This window comes from Acipenser ruthenus, chromosome 17 (genome assembly GCF_902713425.1).
Source record: "Acipenser ruthenus chromosome 17, fAciRut3.2 maternal haplotype, whole genome shotgun sequence".
Lineage (NCBI taxonomy): Eukaryota > Metazoa > Chordata > Actinopteri > Acipenseriformes > Acipenseridae > Acipenser > Acipenser ruthenus.
In genome coordinates this window covers 32215250-32239245 of record NC_081205.1, presented here as the reverse complement: position 1 = coordinate 32239245, position 23996 = coordinate 32215250, and the positions used below count along the sequence as shown (strand labels likewise).

General features: G+C 42.3%; 1 protein-coding gene across 1 annotated transcript in view; it reads right to left on the bottom strand.

Moving 5' to 3' along the window:
- The window catches only part of LOC117422935 (prolyl 3-hydroxylase 2-like), a 43795-nt gene that overhangs the window by 5058 nt on the left and 14741 nt on the right, over positions 1–23996 (bottom strand). Inside the window, exons 2-11 of the mRNA XM_034038183.3 lie at positions 12384–12536; positions 10508–10697; positions 7915–8046; positions 4170–4312; positions 3037–3126; positions 1789–1829; positions 1447–1538; positions 1180–1307; positions 897–992; positions 439–589 (exon numbers count right to left, since the gene is read on the bottom strand). Coding sequence (XP_033894074.2) covers positions 439–589; positions 897–992; positions 1180–1307; positions 1447–1538; positions 1789–1829; positions 3037–3126; positions 4170–4312; positions 7915–8046; positions 10508–10697; positions 12384–12536 — 1216 coding nt within the window. The remainder of the gene's footprint in view (positions 1–438; positions 590–896; positions 993–1179; positions 1308–1446; positions 1539–1788; positions 1830–3036; positions 3127–4169; positions 4313–7914; positions 8047–10507; positions 10698–12383; positions 12537–23996) is intronic.

Here is a 23996-nt window from a genome sequence, read left to right as displayed (position 1 = left end):
GTTACAACAGAAACTCTAGTGATCACTTAGCAACGTGCAAAAAACTGTGAAATAATAATAATAACAATAATAATAATCATCATAATAATCATAATCATAAAGAAAACAGTTCCAAAGAAATAAAGAAAAACAGAATATTTATCATTCTATACTCTTTTTCGTTAAAGTACAGAATTTTCTTAAAGCTAGTAGTACAGCGGTGGAAATAATCCAGGTTTTAACATGATCTTGATCAGCCACAGTGTGTCTAGGTAACAAGCTCAGGTGTGTCTTATTAAACTCATAGATCAAAGTGCTATCAAATGGGGTCTTCTTGCTATCCTATTACTACAGGGATGGGAATCTCAAGAATAGTCTTTCAGTAGTAGTTCAGAAGTATAGCAGCTCAGTTGTGCAGTGTCTGTGTGAGACACTGTGCCCTCATTGTTCCCTCCTTACCTTGGATTGCTGTCCTGCACACCAAGTGGGTGTATGAGAAATACAGGGTGGAGTTCAGCATAAAATAGGACTCAATGGTCCTCCGCGCCTTCTCACTGACCTCGTAAAACAACTGGGCGCTTTTCAATGGGATCCGCCCGTCATAGCCGTACTGGAATAAAACACAGAGAGCAGTGGAAAACAACAAATACCTGCACTGCATGCACACACACACAAACACACACAAATACACAGGGACACGCACAGGAACACACACAGAGACACGCACAGGAACACACACACACAGAGACACGCACAGAGACACGCACAGGAACACACACACACACACACAAACACACAGACACACGCACAGGAACACACACACACACACACACACAGACACGCACAGGAACACACACACACACACACACACACACACTGCTCACAGCTGCTCTTCCTCTTGTACCAGTAGTACTTACCTGCAGGGCTTTCAGCACCGTTGCCCCTTCGAACTTCTCATTGGGCGTGTGGGGCGACATCTTCCCACTGTATCCATCCCCAGCCATAGTGATCGACTGAGAAGAAAAACAACAGCTAAAGAAACAGGGAAACACACAGGCTGCACAGGCAGACACACTGTACTGAACAGGGTAAAACACTTTCGAAGGACACAATCTAAAAACGTGGGCAATTAGGAGCCCATTCAGGCAGGGTAATATACATCTCTGCTCTAGACTTACCGAAACTACTCTGAGGACTCACCTGCGCTGCGCTTTTGAGATCCCTGCACTCCTGCTCCGTGAGCAGTCCGTCGAGCAGGACTCGCTGGGAGCCGTTGAGCGCCTCGGAGCCCAAAACCATCTGCACTTCGTCATAGGGCACCGGCCCACCTGCAGGGGCAAAACAATCGTCACTGCTTCATCTGCTTAGAAAACGTGTTGTGCATCAGGATTCACAGAGTCGTCACACAAGCACTGGTGCACAGCCCGCTGTATTGTACGCACGGCAAGGTGTACTGTGCTTGCTTACCTTCCCGCAGTCCTGCGTCCGTTTCTGAAGCCAGGGTCCTCTTCTCTGACGGAGAGCTGGAGCGCACACCAATGGCAGTTCCTGAAGGGACCCTTTTCAGCAAAAAGAACACAAGTAGTCAATTCTCCAAGAACGACAAGAGTCTGCCTTGGAAATTAGACTCAAAATTCAGAAGTGGAAATACAAAACACAAAATAATAACCTTAGTTTAACCCATTGTTCAGCTGGAGCAGGTATATATCATTGAAATAATTTACACGGAGGTAGACAGTTTTTGTCTTGTATTTTATATATTAAAGGATTAGAGGAGAGATCCTCTAGAAAAGAAATAAAACTTCTTACCTGTTTATATCCTCTCTGCCGAAGGTGGTGCTCCAGTAATTCTGTAAAGAAAAACAAATAAACAATGCATTTCAAATATTAGTGGTTTTATATTTACAAAAAATAATCTTTTTTTTTTTTTTTTTTTTACATATAATTAGGGCGTCTAGTTTTCGGGTTTTATTTTTGATCACGTGATGTCCCTTTAAACATATTTTGGAAGTTGTTTCTTTTTACCCTCATATCTTGATTGAGTTAACAATCGACATGCATTGATCTCACCTGATTCTACTTGAACCTGCATTCCGTTCTGGCTCTAATCGCTGAATTCAACTATGAATAAAATCCAGTGTAATTATTCTTGTGATGTATGGTCTGTAAACACGGTCGGTTTCCCTGTTCTCCCTTTTTACCACTAGATGGCAGTGTAATCAAAAAGATGACAAGGGTGAAATAACTATACAAGCAATTGACAGTGTATGTGATGATCTGGCTCCAATGTGGCCCGTTCAAAGGTTAGACAGACAGCTGGTATACAGCAGCAGGCATCCAAGCATGCAGAAAGCTGCAGCGAGAGCCTACAGAAACTTATATAGACGCTAACAAACAATCTTTTTTTCCTTCTCCCCCAGACACCTTGCCCCTTTGTTATTATTCAACCCTTTACACTGCAGCAGGGCATTTCTCCAGAACGCAATCCCACATGCACTTGCAGTGCCACAACCTGCTGCAGCTCCTGGCACTTCACATGTGTCCACGTTTGTGTTTTAAAGCCCTCTCCTGGGCTCTGGGACTGGGTGCAATCCAAGCCTCTGCTCTTACAGCAGCCTATGATTCCTACCATTGTGCGTGGACATGCCCTTCAGGGCTGGCATGTTCACAGGGCATTTCCTAGGCTTTGGACTCCTGCCCTGCGTTTGAAGACTGGCTCATGAGTAAAGCCGAATGCGATTTCCTGAACTGTGTTGGTACTGGAGTGGCAGCAGAGTGCGGTCAGTGGCGTTATCATGCAGGGAACGGAAATGCAGTACTACAGCACTCCATCAGTTTGTACAGCGCGCTCAGTTAGAGATACCGCTACAGAAACGCTTTGTCTTACAACTCTTTCCAAAAACAGCTAAACGGAATAGTTACCATTTCCAGTCTGCTATGTATCTAATAATCTGCTGTGACTGCATCTAACATTTGTGCACAATGGTACTGTACAGTGTAAGTAAAGTGCATGCCTGCAGAAATGGGCAGAGATCCTGTGAAACAATTCCCACATACCTGCTCGGAGTAAACGAAATCCAGATTGTCACTTCCCACTAGCAGGACCTTCAGTTCCTGCTGGTGACGCCTCACATACCTCTCAGCATCCTGTGAACACAAACACACAGGAGACACACAATGAGACAAGCAGCGAGCGGAGTCCGGTCCTGGTGCTGTACTCAAGAGTATATCATTAGAATACACCAGGCTTCAGCTGTGCTATCCAGCGTCTTCTAACAGCTTTTAATTCCAGTACGAGCCATTGGCTTAAAATCCACTCCCAATCAAATCAGCCCAATCGTTTCTTCCCCTGGCAGCTGTTTCCACATTATTTTGACAGAATGTGCAAGTTGGTTGCATCTGTAATTGTTTAAGGGGTGTATTTGTAATATATGGACAGACCTAAATAATACTACTGTGCCTCATACAGAAAACTCTTTTAATACCCCGTAACGTAAAGTGATAACTATCGTTGCAAGGTGATAATACTATCGTTCAGACCCGAGAACACTATCGTTGGGCTTAACATTTAAACAGATCAGAACATGTGGCTCGTGCAGAGCAGAGCCGGGTTTAACAGTCTAACCGCCGCCCAGCCCGAAAGCCGACTCTCCGCTCAAGTAAAACCAACGACTTGAAGTAAATGTAACTCTCCCACAAAACGTAAGACGCATATCTTTTAGACTCGGATCCATATATTACAAAAAATAACCAGGGGGTACTACCATCTCTAGCCTCGCTCTCGAGGTTCCACTGCCTCCAGAACCTCTCGATGGCGTTACTGCCTGCTCTCTAGCCTCGCTCTCGAGGTTCCACTGCCTCCAGAAGCTTTCCATTTCTGTAAAACACTGGCCCTAGTTTTTGTGGTCTGTGGTCATCCAGTGGCTACTTAAACAGATTTCCTTGTTGCATTAGAAAACATCCTTTAGCTATGTTTTAACTGTAATTGACTCCTATTTTTTGAAAGACGGAAAAACTAGAATCAAACAACTAAGTTATACACATCAAGTTCTCTAAGGATTCACAAAGTGTTTTGCTTTTCATTTTATAACATTAACATGATTTTTTCTCTCCTTTCAAAACAACAGGAGCTAATTAAAGACTGGAGGTCACGCATTGAGAATGTAGCCCTCTGTGTTCAAAGCCCCTACCTGGCGTGGTCTGATGTCCTGGGGCCTGTTGTTCTCAGCTAGAGCCTCCTTGTAGAACTCGATGTTATCAGTAATAAACTCATCTCCTTCATGAAAGAGCAGGTAGGTCCCGGCACATTCCAGCGCTTTCTCAATCTCATTCACTGCAGGAGGGAAACCAGAGTTCAATTTATCTTTAAACAAACACCACGGCAACACAGGGCTCCCCTGCTTACACCTCTCCATTGCAGGACTGGAGACACCAACACAGGGCTCCCCCACTTACACATCTCCATTGCAGGACTGGAGACACCAACACAGGGCTCCCCCACTTACACATCTCCATTGCAGGACTGGAGACACCAACACAGGGCTCCCCCACTTACACATCTCCATTGCAAGACTGGAGATACCAACACAGGGCTCCCCCACTTACACATCTCCATTGCAAGGCTGGAGACACCAACACAGGGCTCCCCCACTTACACATCTCCATTGCAGGACTGGAGACACCAACACAGGGCTCCCCCACTTACACATCTCCATTGCAGGACTGGAGACACCAACACAGGGCTCCCCCACTTACACATCTCCATTGCAAGACTGGAGATACCAACACAGGGCTCCCCCACTTACACATCTCCATTGCAAGGCTGGAGACACCAACACAGGGCTCCCCCACTTACACATCTCCATTGCAGGACTGGAGACACCAACACAGGGCTCCCCCACTTACACATCTCCATTGCAGGACTGGAGACACCAACACAGGGCTCCCCCACTTACACATCTCCATTGCAGGACTGGAGACACCAACACAGGGCTCCCCCACTTACACATCTCCATTGCAGGACTGGAGACACCAACACAGGGCTCCCCCACTTACACATCTCCATTGCAAGACTGGAGATACCAACACAGGGCTCCCCCACTTACACATCTCCATTGCAGGACTGGAGACACCAACACAGGGCTCCCCCACTTACACATCTCCATTGCAGGACTGGAGACACCAACACAGGGCTCCCCCACTTACACATCTCCATTGCAGGACTGGAGACACCAACACAGGGCTCCCCCACTTACACATCTCCAGCCCCCCAGAACAGCGAGACAGTATACCGTTTGGAGATGTATTTATTTAATTCTTCAATACAGAGATGAGATAAAAACATTCCTCAGCACATTATCCAGTAATATCCAGAACGAAATTCCAGGCTTGCATTCAAAACAAAGTGAGTAGTTCAAACTTGCTGAGCTAGTGGAACAAATATAAATACAAAAAAGCACATTTCCAATCCCAGTTCCAAAGCGAAATATCAGATTTGGCCCTGGTTTAAAAGGCTTGACTTGACAGCAACCCTCCTCCCCCTGTTACCCACCCCCACCCCTACAGTTTTACTGACTTGTAAAATTATTCAACTTTAACATTATTTCCTGAAAAAAATAGTGTAATGGAAATATTTATGCAATTACTTATTTGAGCTATTTTTGTAAGCCACAAACAAGGAGTTTGAGATCCATGGTACTGTAACTCTTTCAAAATGACATTCCTGCTCAAGCCAGAGAGCTGGAACTGAAGCCCTCCATCTTCGAGAAACCCTGCTGCAGGTGTAGTATTGAGACAGTCCGAGTCCCCCCAACACACACACAGTTTCTCTCAGCGCTGTCGTATCTCTTGTATTAGGACTGGAGGTTTTAAAGCCACGGCAACATACAAACCCACACTTCACCTGCTTCAGCCAGCCCTAGGGGTTCACTACAATACTAAAGCAATGATGCTCTCTGCATCCCAGCGATTATGCTCTAGCTTGAGACAAACACCAATCCTGTCCATCGTTCAGGATGTTGCTCTGAAAAAAAAAAGACGTTCCCCTATCCTCGTTCATTCTCCTTCTGTTGCATTAGCAGACATCCTTTTATGGAGGATATTTTATGTTAATTTAAAATAAATAAATACATTAATTAATCAATTATTTAATCAATCGACCAATTAATTAATTAATTAATTAATTAATTAATTAATTAATTAATTAAATGTTAAGATAAATAAATGCATAAATAAGTGAATAAATAAATATTGAAATAAATAAATATAAAATACATTTATTTATTTATATATTTATTTATTTATTTATTTTCATTTATTTCATTTTAGCATAAAATATCCTCCATATCGTTTAGCCAAATGACACATAAAAAAAAGGCCCAGGATTAAATTAAAATTATGCTGTCGCTTTCCTTAAAGCAGGTTTTAAAGTGTAGCGAACAAAACAAACTCCAGCCGTGACAAAAGATAGGCGATGATTTTTAGCATTTTACAAAGTAATAGCATTAGAGAATTGCACACGGGTATCGTAGTTATTTTGTGCCTTTTTAGAATCCGCTATGAAAGGAAAGCAGCGTCATAATTCAAATGTAATTCTAAAGTGAGTGACTTGGGACTTTTCCATGACCTGCCACCAGACTACTTACTTGATCTGGTCCAACCGGTCTAGGAGAGCTGGCTTTTAAAAACTGCCGCTTCCTCGCATCTCAAGTCTCAGAGCCTTTGATTTTAGCTTCTATGCGCTGACTCTCCAGGAAAACTCACCTAAGGCACAGACAGGCCTGCTCAGATTGAAAAGCCTATAAAACATTCCTGCTTAAAAGAGTATGGACGCATGTATGTGTGTATGTACATTTGTGGCCAAAAGTTTTGCATCTCCTTGAATTTTAGGACTGAGACATATTTAAAGCAAAATTCTACTAAAAGCCATAACAGTAGTACAATAGTTCATGTTAGATTTTGAACTGTTACATTTTTCAATTTCGTTTTTGTATATGGAAAACTACAAACGGTGTGTAATTCAATATGTTAACGTAACATTATTGAGCTGGTTTCATTCGACTTCATGAAGCAAAGTTTGTTAATTCTATAGGGTAATGTAAAACATATGGCCATAGCTTTATAATAATGAAACCTGAGCTACAGGATGTCCTTTGATTGCAGGATAATTGCTCTGTGGAGTAGTGGTTAGGGCTCTGGACTCTTGACCGGAGGGTCGTGGGTTCAATCCCAGGTGGGGGACACTGCTGCTGTACCCCTGAGCAAGGTACTTTACCTAGATTGCTCCAGTAAAAACCCAACTGTATAAATGGGTAATTGTATGTAAAAATAAATATATGTATATAATGTGATATCTTGTAACATAAGGATAAGGGCGTCTGCTAAGAAATAAATAATAATAATAATATATTGCTATAGTTCTTTGTTGCACATGGATTTACGATGAAAAGGATGTAGCAATTGGCTCCACTTGTTTATAATTTAGAAATGCAGAATTAACCATGAGTGATCCCTCCACTACAAGCTTTCTATTTCAAAATCCAGCGCACACTGAGGTTTCTGCCCATTCAATGATTGTGCATGGGCAATTTGAGAAAAGAAAACGACAAACTTTACCAGCTATTCTATTCTGTGGTGAAACCGACGAGAACGATACAGCAGGAAGAAGGAGGGAGACAGGTGTGGAAAAGAGGTAGAGCGAGAGAGAGAGAGAGAGAGAGAGAGAGAGAAAGAGAGAGAAAGGCAGGTGGGGTGAGGGAGAGAGGGATAGGAAGAGGGGGAATGAAAGGGAGGGAGGGAGGTGGGGTGAAGGTGAGGGAGGTGGGGTGCTGCAGAGGGAGAGGGAGGGTGGTGAGGCAGAGAAGGAGATGGGGAGAGAGAGTGAGGAACATGCCCAGAAAGTGCAGATGCTTGTAGGAGTCAGAGGCCTGTCTTTACCCTTGAAGTAGGCGTACTGCAGGTAGTCGTAATGCAGGGGCAGGTAGTTCTCCATTGGGGACAGTCGGCCGGGGCGGGTGGCCAGGTCACGCACACACTCATGTTCACAGATCAGGATCTGCGTGTAGTGATCTGAAACAGCAAAGAGGAAGACAAGGTCACTGAGCAAGCAGCGAGTATGAAGGGGTTTCTTACACCAGCAAGCAGCGAGTATGAAGAGATTCCTTACACCAGTTTCACCATTTACAATTCTATTATGTGTGTTACCATAACCATTTCTGCTTAGATAATTTTTCACCAGGATTTGTAACTACTATAGTGTTCCTGTTCATCCACAGAGGGTGTTTTAGAAATGACAAATAGTCATTTTTATTGGACCAAAAATATATACATGGATTTCAAAATGTAAAGCCAGTAATTGCCTTGCCCATAGATATCCCAGAGCGAATGTTAAACGCAGACTTTTCTCTTAGTGTTCTTGGGAGTGCTCTTCTCAAAAAGCTTCATGCGGTCAGAAGCTCAGCAGTTTTAGAAAGCGAGGCTCGGCGAGAACATTTCTTTGTGACATCAGTGAAAAGAATCCCCTATTGTACTGGCATTTGAACTAAACAACTATTGAGATCTCAAAGGTGCAGGAAATCGAATGGATGGACAAAAAGGGCAGGTATAAGAGGGAAAAGGGATATATAATTCTGCCTACTTCAGCACCCAAGAATCAGGACTACCAGCGATGGCAGAATGAACTCTATAGACTTGTGAACACAGGGCTGTGTTTATGGAATTCCCAAGCTGATTTGTATTGGTCCCGCTCCAGCACCACAGCCTGTGCATGGCTCTCCAAGTTGGGATGATCTCTTCTTACAAACACGAGACCTGGGGTGCTCAGGAAACACTTACTAATGTGGGTCTGCAGCTTTCCAAAAAACTGCTGGCTACTTAACATAGCATTTATTTTATGGGTCATTTCCACACAGAATACAACAAAAAGACAATAGAATAAGAATAAAAAGACTTCACAAGACACCAAACCCAGACAGATTTATGGAGCAATATAGTAATTGCCTTTACTTAACCATACGGAAAACTACTCTGGAACAGGTTGGGGTTATGTTAGTTATCCAGGATGCAGACAATAAAATAAAAGGCTTAAAATAGGAATCCTAAACTGGGAGCTAGTGAGAAGCTGAGGGAGCACAAGCCACTTTTTTTAGGAACAGTGGCTTTAAACCTGGTTCCCCAAACCCAAAGTCTCCCCTGGTGTGCCATGCAATGGCCTGAAACGTAGTCTCCTGAAGCCAAGTCACAAAGTGGCTCTGTCTTCCCTCAGCTTCAGTTTGTCAGAACTGGTGCCATGTGTCAAATCAGAAACAACCACTTTAAAAATGAGTGTTAACTGCAGAACTAAAAGACAAATGTTCAGCTGCTTCCACAACATCATTTGGTCCCTATAGAGTTTGAATACTTGTGCCAGGCTCTGCTAGCACTCCCTGTCTTTATGAACCACACAGAGTACGGGCTGCACGAGGAGCTGGCTCAGACACAGAATTGACTACGCTTGTGAAAAGAAACTAAATCTCATAGTTTAGTATAAGTGTAAAAGCTGCTAAACTACTAATGAAAACTAAGTGGACACAAGTCTTTATCGAGGTCAACTGAAACGTTTCTCTCAGATTGTATTACATATCTACGTTCTCAAAGCAACAGTTTTTATTTCAAATCGTCATTAGCATGTCTTTTTCAGAAAGGATTTTTTTCTTTAAGTATTGGCCCTGCTTTGTATTAATACAAAGTAAAGGTGCTGCCTCAGCTCCTTAATGTAAAAACAAGCAGCTCAGATCCCTAACTAAATAATGGGATTGGGCTCCTACTGCTCCCGTTCTCCAAAAGGGAGCGTGCTACATGTTTTTGTTGGGCTGTAACAAGTATTGGATCCACATGCTTGCTCCTTGGTAAACAATAGGAACTCTCGGCCGCACAGCCATAAAAAACTCAGTGAAGTAACAGGATCTGAACTAGCACACACAGCTACAGTTCTCAATGTGCTCTCTGCACTCCGGATCTGAACTAGCACACACAGCTACAGTTCTCAATGTGCTCTCTGCACTCCGGATCTGAACTAGCACACACAGCTACAGTTCTCAGGGCAGATCTACGCAGATAATGCAGCAGCTCGTTTTTCAGAACGAGCTGACCCCTTTATTAGGGAGGGCGTGTTTGTCAGTGAAGGGCACATTGAGTCAAAAAGGTTGAAATTGGTTGGCTGGTTTCACAATTTAGTCGGATAACGCTAAATCAAGAAGACAAACATTCCTGCTAATGCCCTCATCAATGCAAACAAGTCAGACCATCATATAGACCATCACTTGAAACTAACCCAGAAGCGTCAGGATAGAAACTTCTAGGAGTAATTCCAGCTACTCACTGCTGACCTGACTGGCTTCTGCCATAGAAGACTAATGGCAAGACTTCGAGAGTCAAACTTTTGCATTGATCATCACCACAAAAATCTTGGCCTTGCCTTTGATCTCTATCTGAATGACTTGCAAGTGCTACAAACGCACCATTTTCATGGGGTGTATTTAGGAATAGTTACCTGAGATGGCCTTGTACAGGCCGGGGTAATAATCCAGGTACTCGTGCTCTTCAAACTTCTGTGGCCCCTCGCACAGCGCCCTGCACTCCACGTCCGCCTTGCCGTACTCCAGCAGGGCCTCCTCGAAGAACGAGATGGCCTTCTCATAGTCCCCTGCATCGTAGTGCTTTACTCCAGAGGTGAAGGCTTGCTGCAATAGTACAACACAAACAGGGGGAGGTTACTGGACTGCATTCCAGCAGAAGAGCCAGAGGAGACCACAGGTCCCCAGCGACATGCAAGCTGCTTTCTATTCAATCTTTATATTATTATTTATTTCTTAGCAGACATATATATATATATATATATATATATACATATATATATATATATATATATATATATATATATATATATATATATATATATATATATATATTTTTTTTAAGCTCTGTTCTCAGTAATAACTAAATACTAAAGCTTTGCAGGGAGTGTTTTGCCTGATGTTAACAACACCCGTTCTATATAACCTACCCTTTGATGAATAACTTAACGCAGCTGCATGTGTGTTGTCCATCATGGAAGGAATGCTGTCCAAGGATAACATAGTTGCAGATTCAGAACTTGCAGTCAAAAGTGCTGAGCGTTAAATCACTGACTGGCACACAGTCTGCAGCTACGGCCATGTTATCAATCAAGGAGGTGCTTGTGATGCAAGACAAATGTTAATGTGGAAGCAAGAGAGAACGTGACCTAGATTATTGACATTTGTGTTTCTTTTCTCTTTCTGGGTAGGCTGTGGTTGTGTATGACAGTTTGATCCATTCCAGGTTTTACTACGAGTTGAAATCAGACCCACCTGAGCTTGTTACCTACACACTGGGGCTAATCAAGTACATATTAAAAGCTGTAATGGGTGAAACTGCTATGCAATAAGCATCTTACTTCCACCTCTGCTGTATTGATGAATCAAACAGTTTTTCAGGACAGACAGCACTTCTCCTAGGAGCAGGAGAGCTATGAAAGGTGATGTTCACGCACATGCAATCAGGTCACTTTTTTTTTTTAAGGGATGTTTTTTTTGTTTATTAACTGTTAACAAACAGCTAATAAACATGTTAATGTACATTATTTATTTTCTGTTAACTGTTAGTTAATAACATATAATAGGCAAGCTAAAACTGCAAACACCAGAACCCTACGGATGTTCAATCAAACACCAGAGCCCTATGGATGATCAATACCCAGTCGATCATATGCTGGAAATCGGTTCAAATTGTTACTGTAGTAATGTTTAGCAAACTAAATCAGGTTTTTATTAACCCTAACCCTAACCCTTAGCTAAAAATTAACAATGTTTGTTAAAAGTTAAACTAAGAAAATGGCCCTTAAAATAAAGCATAACCTGGAATCATTCAGTCAGCCCTGTGGGGATTTACAATGAAACTAGAATAAAGGTCCTGTCTGCGCCAGAGCGCAGCAGCCTCCTCCTCCTCCTCCTCCTCCTCCTCCTCCTCCTCCTGGCAACGAGGCAACTACTGCTGTCATCTATCCAAGGTTAGAGATGACTGCACTGCATGTTTCTCATCAGCGCTGTCAACTGTTTATCTGCCTTAGTAAGCAAACTGCTCTTGGTGTCATTACTGTGAATAGTAACCTGATGTGGCAAAACAGCTATGTAGAGGTGCAGTCTTACAGATTTTCTTATGATGTATTGATTTATTTATTTATTCATTCATTCATTAAAAAGCAATCTCAAAACAAAAAAAAATTACATCAAGAGAGACTTCCAAGTGATACACACTTTCTATCCTTCTAAAGATCTGCTCCTGCTTTCCAGTTGGACTGTGTGGAGTGGACAGTGGACAGAGGAGAGAGGACAGAGTGTCATCCATACCTGGTGTGGCCGAGCCTCCCTGTCCTGGAAGTGGCTCTCCTGCACCCCCTCCAGCAACTTGTAGTGCTCCAGGTTCTGCCACATCTCCATGTGCTCGGGGTTGGCCAGGAAGAACGTGTGGGCTGCCGCTGACGCCTTGTCCAGCTGATTCAACTGTGGAGACCAGAGAGGACTGGTTACACCGAGGAGCAGGCACAACAGATACGGGAAGGACAGCAACCTTTATCTTCTGTAACACACACAGGCACAGACAGACGCACACACACACACACACACACACTCACTATGGATGAACCCCACGTAGGGCTGTCAATTCCAAAGGGTCCAGTCAACCTAATGAGAAAATAGAGACCAGATGTCACCCCGTCTTTTGCCCGAGTGCCAAAAGCTCTGCTGTTGTATTGTTATCTGGACATATTCTCACGCATATCTTTGCAACACTCTCTTGGTAAATCAGCAGACAGAACAAAAAATAAAGAACAGAACAATAAATAAATAAACGGACGCTAAAAGGGAACACTTTCTCATCTTGCTAGTTCTCAAAAGAGACAAAACCACAAAATAAGATGTTTAAGCAGTACACAACCAAAACATTGGCCTCAGTAAGCCGGCTCACATTTACAGCCGCTAAATTTGTCAGAAAACAAATAAACACGTTGCTTTATCCAGTAAGCAATCAATGGGGCCACTGTTTGTTTCCCACCTCCTCATTAGAATGAATTCCATAGCTTCGGAGACCTACATAAACCTCCCTGGATACCATGCTCTTGTTACTAAGAAGTTTATTTTACAATTCTGTAAGGATTTTGAAACGCTTGCCTATGTATTGCCCTGGCCTTGTAGGGAGTAACTGGCTTTTCATAACTCAGAGTGCAGCTGTGACCTCGGAGGGATGATAAAACCTTTGTTTCTGCTTTAATAAGCGCTTTTGTTAAAAGTGACATGCTATAACTTTAGGGAAGTGTCACAGAATGACCTTGTGATGCGTGGGTATAGCGCTATGCTGCCTGTGAGAACTGAGCAAAACTCATAGCATTGTTCTTAAATGTAACTTCTTATGTGGGTTTCTGATGACATTGGTAAAGTGAAGAAGAAACGCAAATGTTACCTTTTAATGTGCTTTGTCTCACACCATGCATCATGCTAGGGAAATAAGACCAAATTTGGTCAAGGAAACTATGTAAGCTAGCTGCATATCTGTGCTGTACAAAGTAATTTCTTGGCTCAGTTCAGAAACTAACATCTACACTGATGCCAGCTCAGAAACTAACATCTACACTGATGCCAGCTCAGAAACTAACATCTCTGTGCCATGCCGGCTCAGAAAAAAGCCAACATCTCGGATGCCATGAAAGCTCAGCTCAGCTCAGAAGTAAATAACATCTACACTGCCAGCTCAGAACACCATCAACTGAGACTTGTATGTGAGATCACTGATGTATCGCATTTGATTTGCTTTGTTCCTGTTTGCATTTTGATTCCTGAATAAACTATTTTTCATTGACTTTATCTGAAGATTAATTATTATTTTTATTTATAATTTAGTAGACGCCACCGTTTCCAAAACTGCACTGCTTCATTGTCCTGCATATCTGAGGCTGTGGTTGGAGCTCACAAGGAAGCACATGTTTTTGTTGTGCCCTGTATTGTTGTGCTGGTTGGGTTAGGCTTTACCTCAAATGTTTTTATTTGTTTGTCTTAATGGCCTTGAGGTTGTCATAGCAACAACCCTTTAAAAAGAAAAAAAAAAGTAGTTTTACTTGGTGACCTGGTGGTTTAGGAATCTGCCAGACAAATCCTTATGAGGGTATTGGTTTGTGTGGGGCTCTGTGGGGGACCAAGTTTGTCAACCCTGCTTGCTAATATTTATCAATATATTTGAACCATGAAACAATGGCTATTGTTGAATCAGCCATATTTATAACAGTAAAGGGTAGTCCTAAAACTCCTCTAGCTTGGCACTTGAATCATACGTAGGGGGTCGTCTTCGTCAAAGCAATGAAGGAAGCCCTTGTAAATCAACTGAAAACTGCAAGCCAAGGTAATCATTCACAGCCACTTGGCTCCTAACACTTTCAAGCTTGTTAAACATTCTAAAATGTTCCACCCGGAATGAATGTATAAAACGTTTTCAAGTTCTGTACAGATTGCTATCTACTCAATAACCCTTGAGGTGAAAGCAAGTACTAATCCACAGGTTTGTTTTGTCTGTCACTTTCCAAATTCACAATTTTCCACCCCCCCATTTAGAAGCAAAAATTGGCTTTCCTTTAAGAGAAACAGCGACAGGAAGACTTCTAGGTGAGATTTGTGAAATGCTCTGTCCAGCTGCCAAACAAGGAGCCTGTGTGCCCAGAGGAGCAGACGATAGTACGGCTATACAAAAATTACAGGCAGGCGCCACGGCCTTAAAGCAACACGCTGCCCCCCACCCTGACCACTTCAACTGCTCCTGCTATGGCAGGTACACATACTGGAAGTAGTTCAGCATCCAAAAAGTCTATTCTACAAATAGCACAGCTTAAATTGCAAAAGAGGGGATAGATGTATTAAAAGCTCTGGCTCAGAAGGAGCAATGTTTGCTTTTCTTTGCTCACTCCGCAGGTCTCACCGCACAGCCCCGCACCACACCACACCAGAGAGCTGCTCTTTCATCTTGGTTTATGAATCCCAGGTTAAACCGGCACTTGCACTACGATAAAACCCCCTGTATCTCCTCTCCATACGTACACAGATATGCTGCTCTATCCTGTGCTAGGCTATGTCAGGCTGTGCTGTTTCCAATTACACAGTGACAGTTGAAGTGATAGTTCCATTCAGGAACAGAAAAAAGCCAAAGTAATTCATGAAACGCTGGCTGAAACCAAGCTAGTGATCTACACTTCTCTAAATAAGCACTTGGAAATGAACAGTGACTTAAAACTTGACCACTTTCCAGATTGTTATAAAACTCGCACCAGCGCAGCATTCTTCTTCATGCACCAGCAACCCCATGGAAATCCATGTAGAGTACAAGCTGGCAAGAGAATCGTGTGCGTGATTTATTTGCTGTAGCTGTCTTACACAACCATGCAATCCAAAACGTTTGCAATGCAATGGCGTTTCTAACATCCACAGACATTCCAATTCACTCTTAATCAATTCCAACTCATCGTTGATTAAAATTGCAATTAGCAGTATTCTGTTCAAATGAGCTGCTCACAATGACAACAGACAACTTAAATTGAAGTCATTGTTGGTCAATTAAACTGGCTTCAAATGAAAGCAGTTGAACAATCACAGCAATTATATGATTTTAAAAAGGAATTGGAATTGAAAAATCGAACCTGTCCACAGACCAACTTCGGGACATAAACTGAACACATTCAAGTGTGAAGAAGATTGTTCAGAGGTACATGAAACACATCCTTTTCCTAATAACTGAAGACACAAATTTGTCCACTGATTATGTATTTATTTATGTGTAACTTGTTATGCTCACAGGACTGGCACAGTTTTCTACAGTTATTAATTGTTTTCTACAATTAATCATCTGTAAATACACATGTTCAAACAGCACATTTTGTCAGATTTGAACCCAGGCTTCCACAGGTGAAACTTTGTCTTTATCGAGGACTCAGAAACCAGAAGCGCCCAGGCCTCAGCTCAGCTCCAAACCCAGGGGGAGCAGGCCTGCAATTGGAGCTGGAAAATGAGCTTTGCTTGGCTGCCCAACAGATAATTTAGTAAGCACATGTAATTCATTTCCTGAAGTTATGGTTCTAATTAAACACACAGCAAACTAACTCTGACCTGGCAAAAGAAAGCCTCACACACCAGCTACGCTGCAGTAAGCAGAGACGAGAAAATATATTATATAATCAAAAGCAGTTAGAAATCACGAATCTGGAGTATTCAAACTTGGAAAAAAAAAAAAAAGGTAAGCCCTGAAGGGCACACTTTCCAGCCAGCGCCGTCTTCAGTAGCAGAGCTTTTCACTACAATTTGCTTAATGCCCTTGTAGTGAACACGGAGAAAAGTAATTAGCAAATTATTTATACATTTGGCTAGACTATGTAAACTACATGATTAGTTAAAGTTTGCATAATGAGTGCTATTTTAGTAAACAATTTATAACCGCAATTAAAGAAAATAAAACTGTCGGCGAGTTCTAGTGCCATAGTCTGACTGTCACAGCCACACAGCTGGGAGGGCACAGAGCCAGACACCTCACCAACCTCCCACAGCGGGAGCACCACTGGGAAGCTGAAGCAAGCCTGCAGGCTCTCTCCCTCTCTCCCTGTGTCTCCGCTCTATCAGGATCACAACAGCCACTCCAGCTGTTCGCTAGAAGCAAACAGTTTAAACTAGATCCAGAAAGGTACTAATCTAGAAATATCACAATTGTATCAGGGATTATTATATCCTTTCCTCCTAGAGTGCAATTAGGAGAAACTGGCATATGACAAGTAGGGCATCCACCACTGCCATCTCTCCAGATTTTACGTGACTACAGGACAATGGATAGGCATATTGCACTGTAAGAGATGAGGGTTGTCATTAAAAAAAGTCCCTTATTGAAGGATTTAGTTCCAACTCGGGTTCAATCAATTGCAAACAACCCGGTATCTTTTTAAAAAAACACATGCATTAGACAGCTAAAAATGAGAAGCTAAAAAAGGTCCCAAGTGACCATGTCTCTGGAGGCTCCATACAGTTTTGTTCACACACACAACAGGCCTTTAAAAAGCTATAAAGGAGATACTGCACTTTCCATACCCAGACAATGAAACCATTCATACTGCGAACCATATTCCACTCACTAGCCCTTCTCCAGGGAAATGTAAAATGTCCGCATTAAAACTGAACAGCCCAATCAATCCGCCTGGACTCCGACAGGTTTCTGTGTGGTTTGCACGCTGCATGCCTACAGCCTCGGTTTTATATTTACAGTGGGAATATTTTATTACACTTGAAATGTCTGAACTGCCTCTGCACCAAACCACTGGCAAGCACAGGAGGCTCAGAAAACAAGGCTAGTTTCCCCTTGCAAACAGCCTTTTAATATTTGAGACACTCACCCATTGTCAGATATTAGTGCCATAGCATGCAATAGCCCATGCCTTGTTAGACTGCGATAATGACACTGCCTGCTGTGAGATGCAAAGTCTGAAGAACACTGAAGGTGCTTTGGTGCTCTTTAAAATCAGATGGCTGCGCTGTGCTGCACATACTAAATCAAACAGCATAGAAGGAATGCGCTATTCAAGAACCTGTTTACCATTTCTCCTTTAACTGGGGACTATCAGACAGCCGATAAAAAAGTAAACTGCATATAAGCACTGTAAACCCTGTCTGTTTATAACACAAGGTGGTGACTGATATAGATTAAGTCTAAATTGCAGGATTTCATTAAAACCAAACTACTCTACCGTAATGCAGCATGTCATCTCAGAAGCAGACTTTTTTTGCGCAACTAAATTTGCTTCAGCTGGGTTTTATATTGCAGAACTAAAAAGGCTGTAATCAAAACCAGGGTGCTGGCAGTGAAGCCCAACCTCAATTTGCCCCGCTACCTTACTGTAAGCATTGCTGGCAGCTACTGTTAACAGCCCTAGACTGCTGGCTGTACCTTGGCACAGTGCTCCTGAACCACAGAGCGCTTTGCACCCTGGTGAATGAGAACCCCACGGGAGCAATTAGCCCCAATGTGTCTGAAGACGCAGAAGATTAATAGAAAAAGAAAATGAGGATGAAAGGAGCATTGTTGATTGTACTGTGTACATTGCACCCCAAACCAAGTCCTGTCTCCTTAAACATATTCAGCATAACACAACCTTTACATTAACATTTACAGCTCTGAAAACACCAGGACAAAGACAGACAGCCGTTTCAGCAAAAATGTACTCAAAGTGATTTAAGGTGTTTGGTTAAAAGCGACTTTCTTTGTTGTACTTGGTTTTGTTTTAGATAAAAGCTCACCATTATCGGTACCTACCAGCAGAGGTTCTAGGTTGCAGTTCTCCTCTAGTATTGTGGAGAGGGGCTGTGAGAAGGTCAACTCTCACTCCCAGGCTCTGACCACAACACAAACCAATCCAACACAACTTTCTGCAACTCCAATGCACTACCTTGCAATGTATTACATATCATTCAAGATCCATCAGCCTTATCATTTACCAGCATGCCAATGTTTAACAATAACAGGCCATTGACTCATGTTTTTGTGGTGTCAATGGGGGTTAGAGTAGGGGGTAGATTTGCATATATTCATGTTGGAGAATATTGTATGTGGCCTGATTTTTGGATGACCAGCTTTCTAATTTTGACATCTTACTGTAGAAGCTTGTTGGTAGAAACTCTTATTTATTACTTTTTTATTGGCAGCAGTTAGCATTAAAAATATTTAGAAATCCTAAACCAGAAAGTCTCCCACAAAAGGGAAAAAAAACAAGCAGGGACACTGTCCACGACCCCAATTCCCTGGCCTGGCTTATTTTCAAAGACTCTCTGGGAGCCAGAACTATATGAGAAGTAGCCTAAGAGAACTGGAATGTTTCCTTTTCCAGAATCCTGTCCCAACACACTGACCTCCTACAGCCCTTCACAGTTAATACAGCATTAAAACAGTCAAAGGCACTTCATTGAAAAAAATGCAAAGCGAAAAAACAGGGGCGCACCAGGAGTAAAATGATAGCTACGGAAGTGACTTGAATACTTTGAAATATTTTTTCAGTAGCTACTTGATTGCTTTGCTGTGCTAGTTATTTCATGCATTTTGGTTAAGGACCAGAAACAGCTTTATTATATGCTTGACAGAGCAGAGCAGAGCCGTGTACAGAAATTCACCCTGCAGAAGTCTTGCTCAATTCATTGGCGTGGACTCGGTCCCATCACTTTCACTGACGAATGAATATGACATCGATTCGCTAGCGGGTCGTTATACCGGTAGCTTTCTTGTTATCCCTGCTCTGTGGAACTATAGGGTCTCTCAGGCTGAAAATCCAGAACTCTTCATACTTCCAGCAGATTACTGGAACGGACCGGTCCGTTCACGAATCAAGTTTAGGACGTCTTTACAGGAACAAACCTTTCGACACAAACGGCCAGGCAGGTCAGATCACACACAAACACACACACACACACACATACACGCAATATCAAAGCTATAAGCAACCTAACAAACCTAATGATGGTATTAAGATGCAAAGCCTGCTTCCACCACCCACACACAGCCAGCGCACTGTCGTTAATGACAGGTTTGCAGCTTTGTGGTTAGCATGGGACTGGGCTCGGAAAGGCTGCTTGCTCAGTCCTGTGCCAGGGCTTTACACTGCCCTTGACTGAAGTCAGAATAAAATAAATGCAGGGATGGTCTGATGCGTCTCTCTAGAAGAGTTTATACTAATGCTACAGGTGGCCATTGCGATCAGTGTGTTAGCTGCAAAAGAACCATGGACGTCACTGGAGAGGAGAGACTGCCCAAGGCGTTTCTGAAACAGATGGTTTTGATACTGCAGCACATTCATCCTCATAGTGTGTAATATGGGATACAATATATCTGAACGTATATGGACAGTTCACTATAGAAACACCAACCGGACAGATACTGCAGTCTCTTGCTTCAGACTTACCTAACACTTTTTTCTCCCCCACCCCCCTCTCTTAAGATAATAAACAGCTGGGGGCCCAGGGCACAGAGGTTACCTTGTACTGTAGCTACATTTCCTTTTCTTCCTTTTCACAGAAATTGGCCCTCAGGGCAAACATTTGATTTACCACCTCATTGCGGTGAGTTAATAGTGAGCAGAGTGTAGCCTCAAGGGGGTGATTTAATAGAGTGTAGCCTCAAGAGTTTCCAAGCCAGTGAAAGGGGACATCACAGTGGTTCTCCCAACATAGACGTAGCTTTGCAAGGCCTGAGCTACCTGACCGTTCTATTACAAAGGAGATCTTTAGAAAGCCTGTTAAGAGAGGGGGCGAGCAGGGAGGGAGTGGAGGGGTGAGGGGGGGATGGGGTCAGGGTAGTGTTAGGTTACTTTCCTAGAAAAAAAGGACTACAGCATGATTCCCAGGAATTTATGTATCCGTTACAGAGGGGCTCCTTGGGCAGGCTGGTGGTGGAGGATCGAACAGAGTCTCTGAAACACAAGGCTAGCCACCACTTAAGATAAAGGTGTACCGGACTGCTTGCCCAGACGCCCTCTATTGCGAACTAATACCTTCCAACTCTTCTAGTCATTTTTGGCATTAAAGGAATATCCCCAGTGATAGTGAAGTATGTCTGTAAATAAGATGACTACATGAAATGTAAAATGAGTAAATCACCGGTAGAAAACAGATGTTCGTATTTAAAAGAACATTAGGGCCTCATTTACTAAAAGGTTCTTAAAAGTGGCCATAAGACGCGTGTTAACACAATCCCGTAACACTTAAAACTATAAATAAGCTGGTATTTACTAATGTGAATGCTGCTTATTAAGACGCGTGCTATGGAAATCATTAGCATATTAAGACGTGCCTTATCACAGAAGATAAGGCGCGTCTTAACGAAATGACGACATAGGTGCCGCGGACTATAAAGGAATGAGCAGAGATTGAGAAACGCAGTTGTCAGTTCTTGAAGTTTATTAAATATATGTATTACATACTCTAGAACGACGTTTGAAAGGCAGGGTCTCAAAAATAAATAAATAAGAAGTTATAAACAATCCTACCTAGACACCGTCATGGCTGTACAGTATATATAAAAAGCACTTTGCTTATACAGTATAGTAGCCTTTTTTTTGTTATCCATCATTGATTAGATCAGTCTGCAGCCCTTCGGCTAAATTAATGAAACTGTGAATACAAAGATGCACAGGTAATAATAACTAGGAGTAACTATACTGTACATAGCCTACTGTATAATCTATTGTAGCTAGACAAATAATCATTTTGTACAGTAAAGTGCAAATCGGTTACGCTGTGCCCAAATCGTGTGGGGAAAAAGTGCACTGTATGCAGGTATGTGATTTAGGAGAAAAACGTCCTTCTTTGATATTATGTGCTGTTGTGATTGTAAACCCAATTTCCTTTATTTATTTATATTACCGTGTTTCAATTATGTCTGTATGAACGCAGTTATGTCTTTTTTTATGTTTGCATAGCAAGCTGTTGCATGCTTTCTTTGTTTGTAGGCTACATAACACATTTATTTTCAATGTCCTGTTACTGATTTTGTCTGTACAGTTTTATTTAATCATAATATACCTGTATATAGACGCATTTCTGTTCAAAAGTTTATTTATTTATTTATTTAATGTAGTCGGCTGGTATATGTGTGTTTTAGTATATAAACGCATTTATTTTAATTAGTGTTACTTATTTACAGTTTCGGATGTGTAGTATCGTACATACATATACCTGTACCTTGTGCTGACAGACAGCTTTCAGACGGATCTCAGCTTGGTTAGCACGCATGTTATCCATGGATAACACACGTGTTATCACATACGAACCTTTAGTAAATGAGGCCCTTAACGTCTCCAGGGGCACATCTATAAATTGAGGTTTCAAATAAAAACTGCCAGACTGAATATAATCAAAATAAATTATAAAACCAGAAAACGTGACATAATATATAGATATAGGTATAAATATAAATATAGATATAGATATAGATGTATTTCCACATTTTCAGGTTTTATCATTTCTTTTTCAGGCTATTTTTATATGTGTATATCAAAAGGGGCCAAGATTGTGTCCCGACATCGAAGACACATTTGCTCCCAAGAAAAAGAAAAACAGAAGATGGCAAGCAACCGCTGACGATAAACAGATCACCACAAACAGCCTGTCCAGAACTTTCCAGTGAGCAGGGATTCCTGGGATTGTTGAGCAGTGAAAGCAGTGCCACTGCGAAGCCTCTAGCAGGGATATGTGTTCTCCCAACAGAGGTGCAGAGTTGAAGCCCGGGATGGTCAGCAGTGTGGAGTAGTGGTTAGGGCTCTGGACTCTTGACCGGAGGGTTGTGGGTTCAATCCCCAGTGGGGGACACTGCTGTTGTACCCTTGAGCAAGGTACTTTACCTAGATTGCTCCAGTAAAAACCCAACTGTATAAATGGGTAATTGTATGTAAAATAATGTGATATCTGTATAATGTGAAATAATGTATAATGTGATATCTTGTAACAATTGTAAGTCGCCCTGGATAAGGGTGTCTGCTAAGAAATAAATAATAATAATAATAATAATAATAATAATAATAATAATAATAATAATAATAATAATAATAATGGTGGGCGTGCAGGGACCACCCATTGCACACAGCGCCCCGCACGATCATTGACCGATGGCAATTCGATAGCTCTTATCCCGTGTCTCCTTATATTCCCTCTCACCCTCTCCACTCATCCTCTACTGGCCGACACTTGTTCTGCCTTCTCTTCACTCTCCTTCCTCCAATGCTCGCTCCTCCTCTTCACTCTCCTTCCTCCCGTGCTCGCTCCTTCTCTTCCCTCGCCCCCATGGTGGAAGCAGCTACCGGTTATCCTCAGGACTGATCAGTCTTTCACTGCTTTCCACCGTCTTCTCAAAACCCAAAAAGCAAAGAGAGATCCGGGGGAGATTTTGGAGCAGCGGTAGAATTAGCAGACGACATTTAGATAAATCATATAAAGCTCACAGTTCTGCAGGTATGTCCCAAAATGTGTCAATTTCCTATTGCAATATTGCGTAGCAACTCACAAACAAAAAAATAAGATACTAAAAAAGAAAGGTAATAATAAAAGACTTCTCACTGAAACCACTGTGCTACTGCAGGAAGGGAAAGCCAGCACATAACCTCACAGTAATCCTAGACATACCCGCCTTTCTAGCTTTGAAGTTAAACGTACGTCTGACTAAGACATTAAGCCTTCTTACATCATCCTCATCAGTCCCTGGCCCGGAGGCCTCTTCTCTTTAAAAGTCTTAGTCATATCATTATTCCACCACAAAAAAGACCAGGCGTCTCATGTTAACACTACACCCCTCTGTCTGGGGTTTATTTCAGCCCTGTAACATACACAACCATATAGCGTTTTAAAAGGGAGGAACCATAATCTACAGCTTGCCTCATGTAATTATTTATACAAGAAAGTACGCTTCTAGATCATACCGTACTTAGAAAGGAGTCCAAAAATAGGAACTGTTCTTTTTTTCTGTTTATTTCCTCGTGTAAACCAGCGACTGTCGTCTAAACGAACAGTATGCAGTACTGGAAACCAGAGCCGGATGAGTCCTGGAGTCGAGCAGGAAAGAGGTAACCAGGAATCCCCGGCCTACCCAGCTGAACCTATCAGAGTCCCGTTCCAGTGGGGTGCAGTCAAGCGACTCTAGTTCCTTCTCAGAGAGGTCAATTTCAAATGATCTAAACAGGGGCATAAGCCTGATCTTCCACAAACCATATTCCACTGTGTCTTAATGAGCATCTAAAACCCCCCTCGTGAAGTAGGGCTCTAGTGTATGGATCGAAACAGGGACTGATGGTCACACAATAACTCAGACTGTTCGATGTATGGCAACTTGAATAGTGCAAGTGAGCTTGTTTAGTGTTACTGAACTTCAGGGAGCAGCAGTGGTATCAAGTGGTATTGGATCCCAAAGAGGTC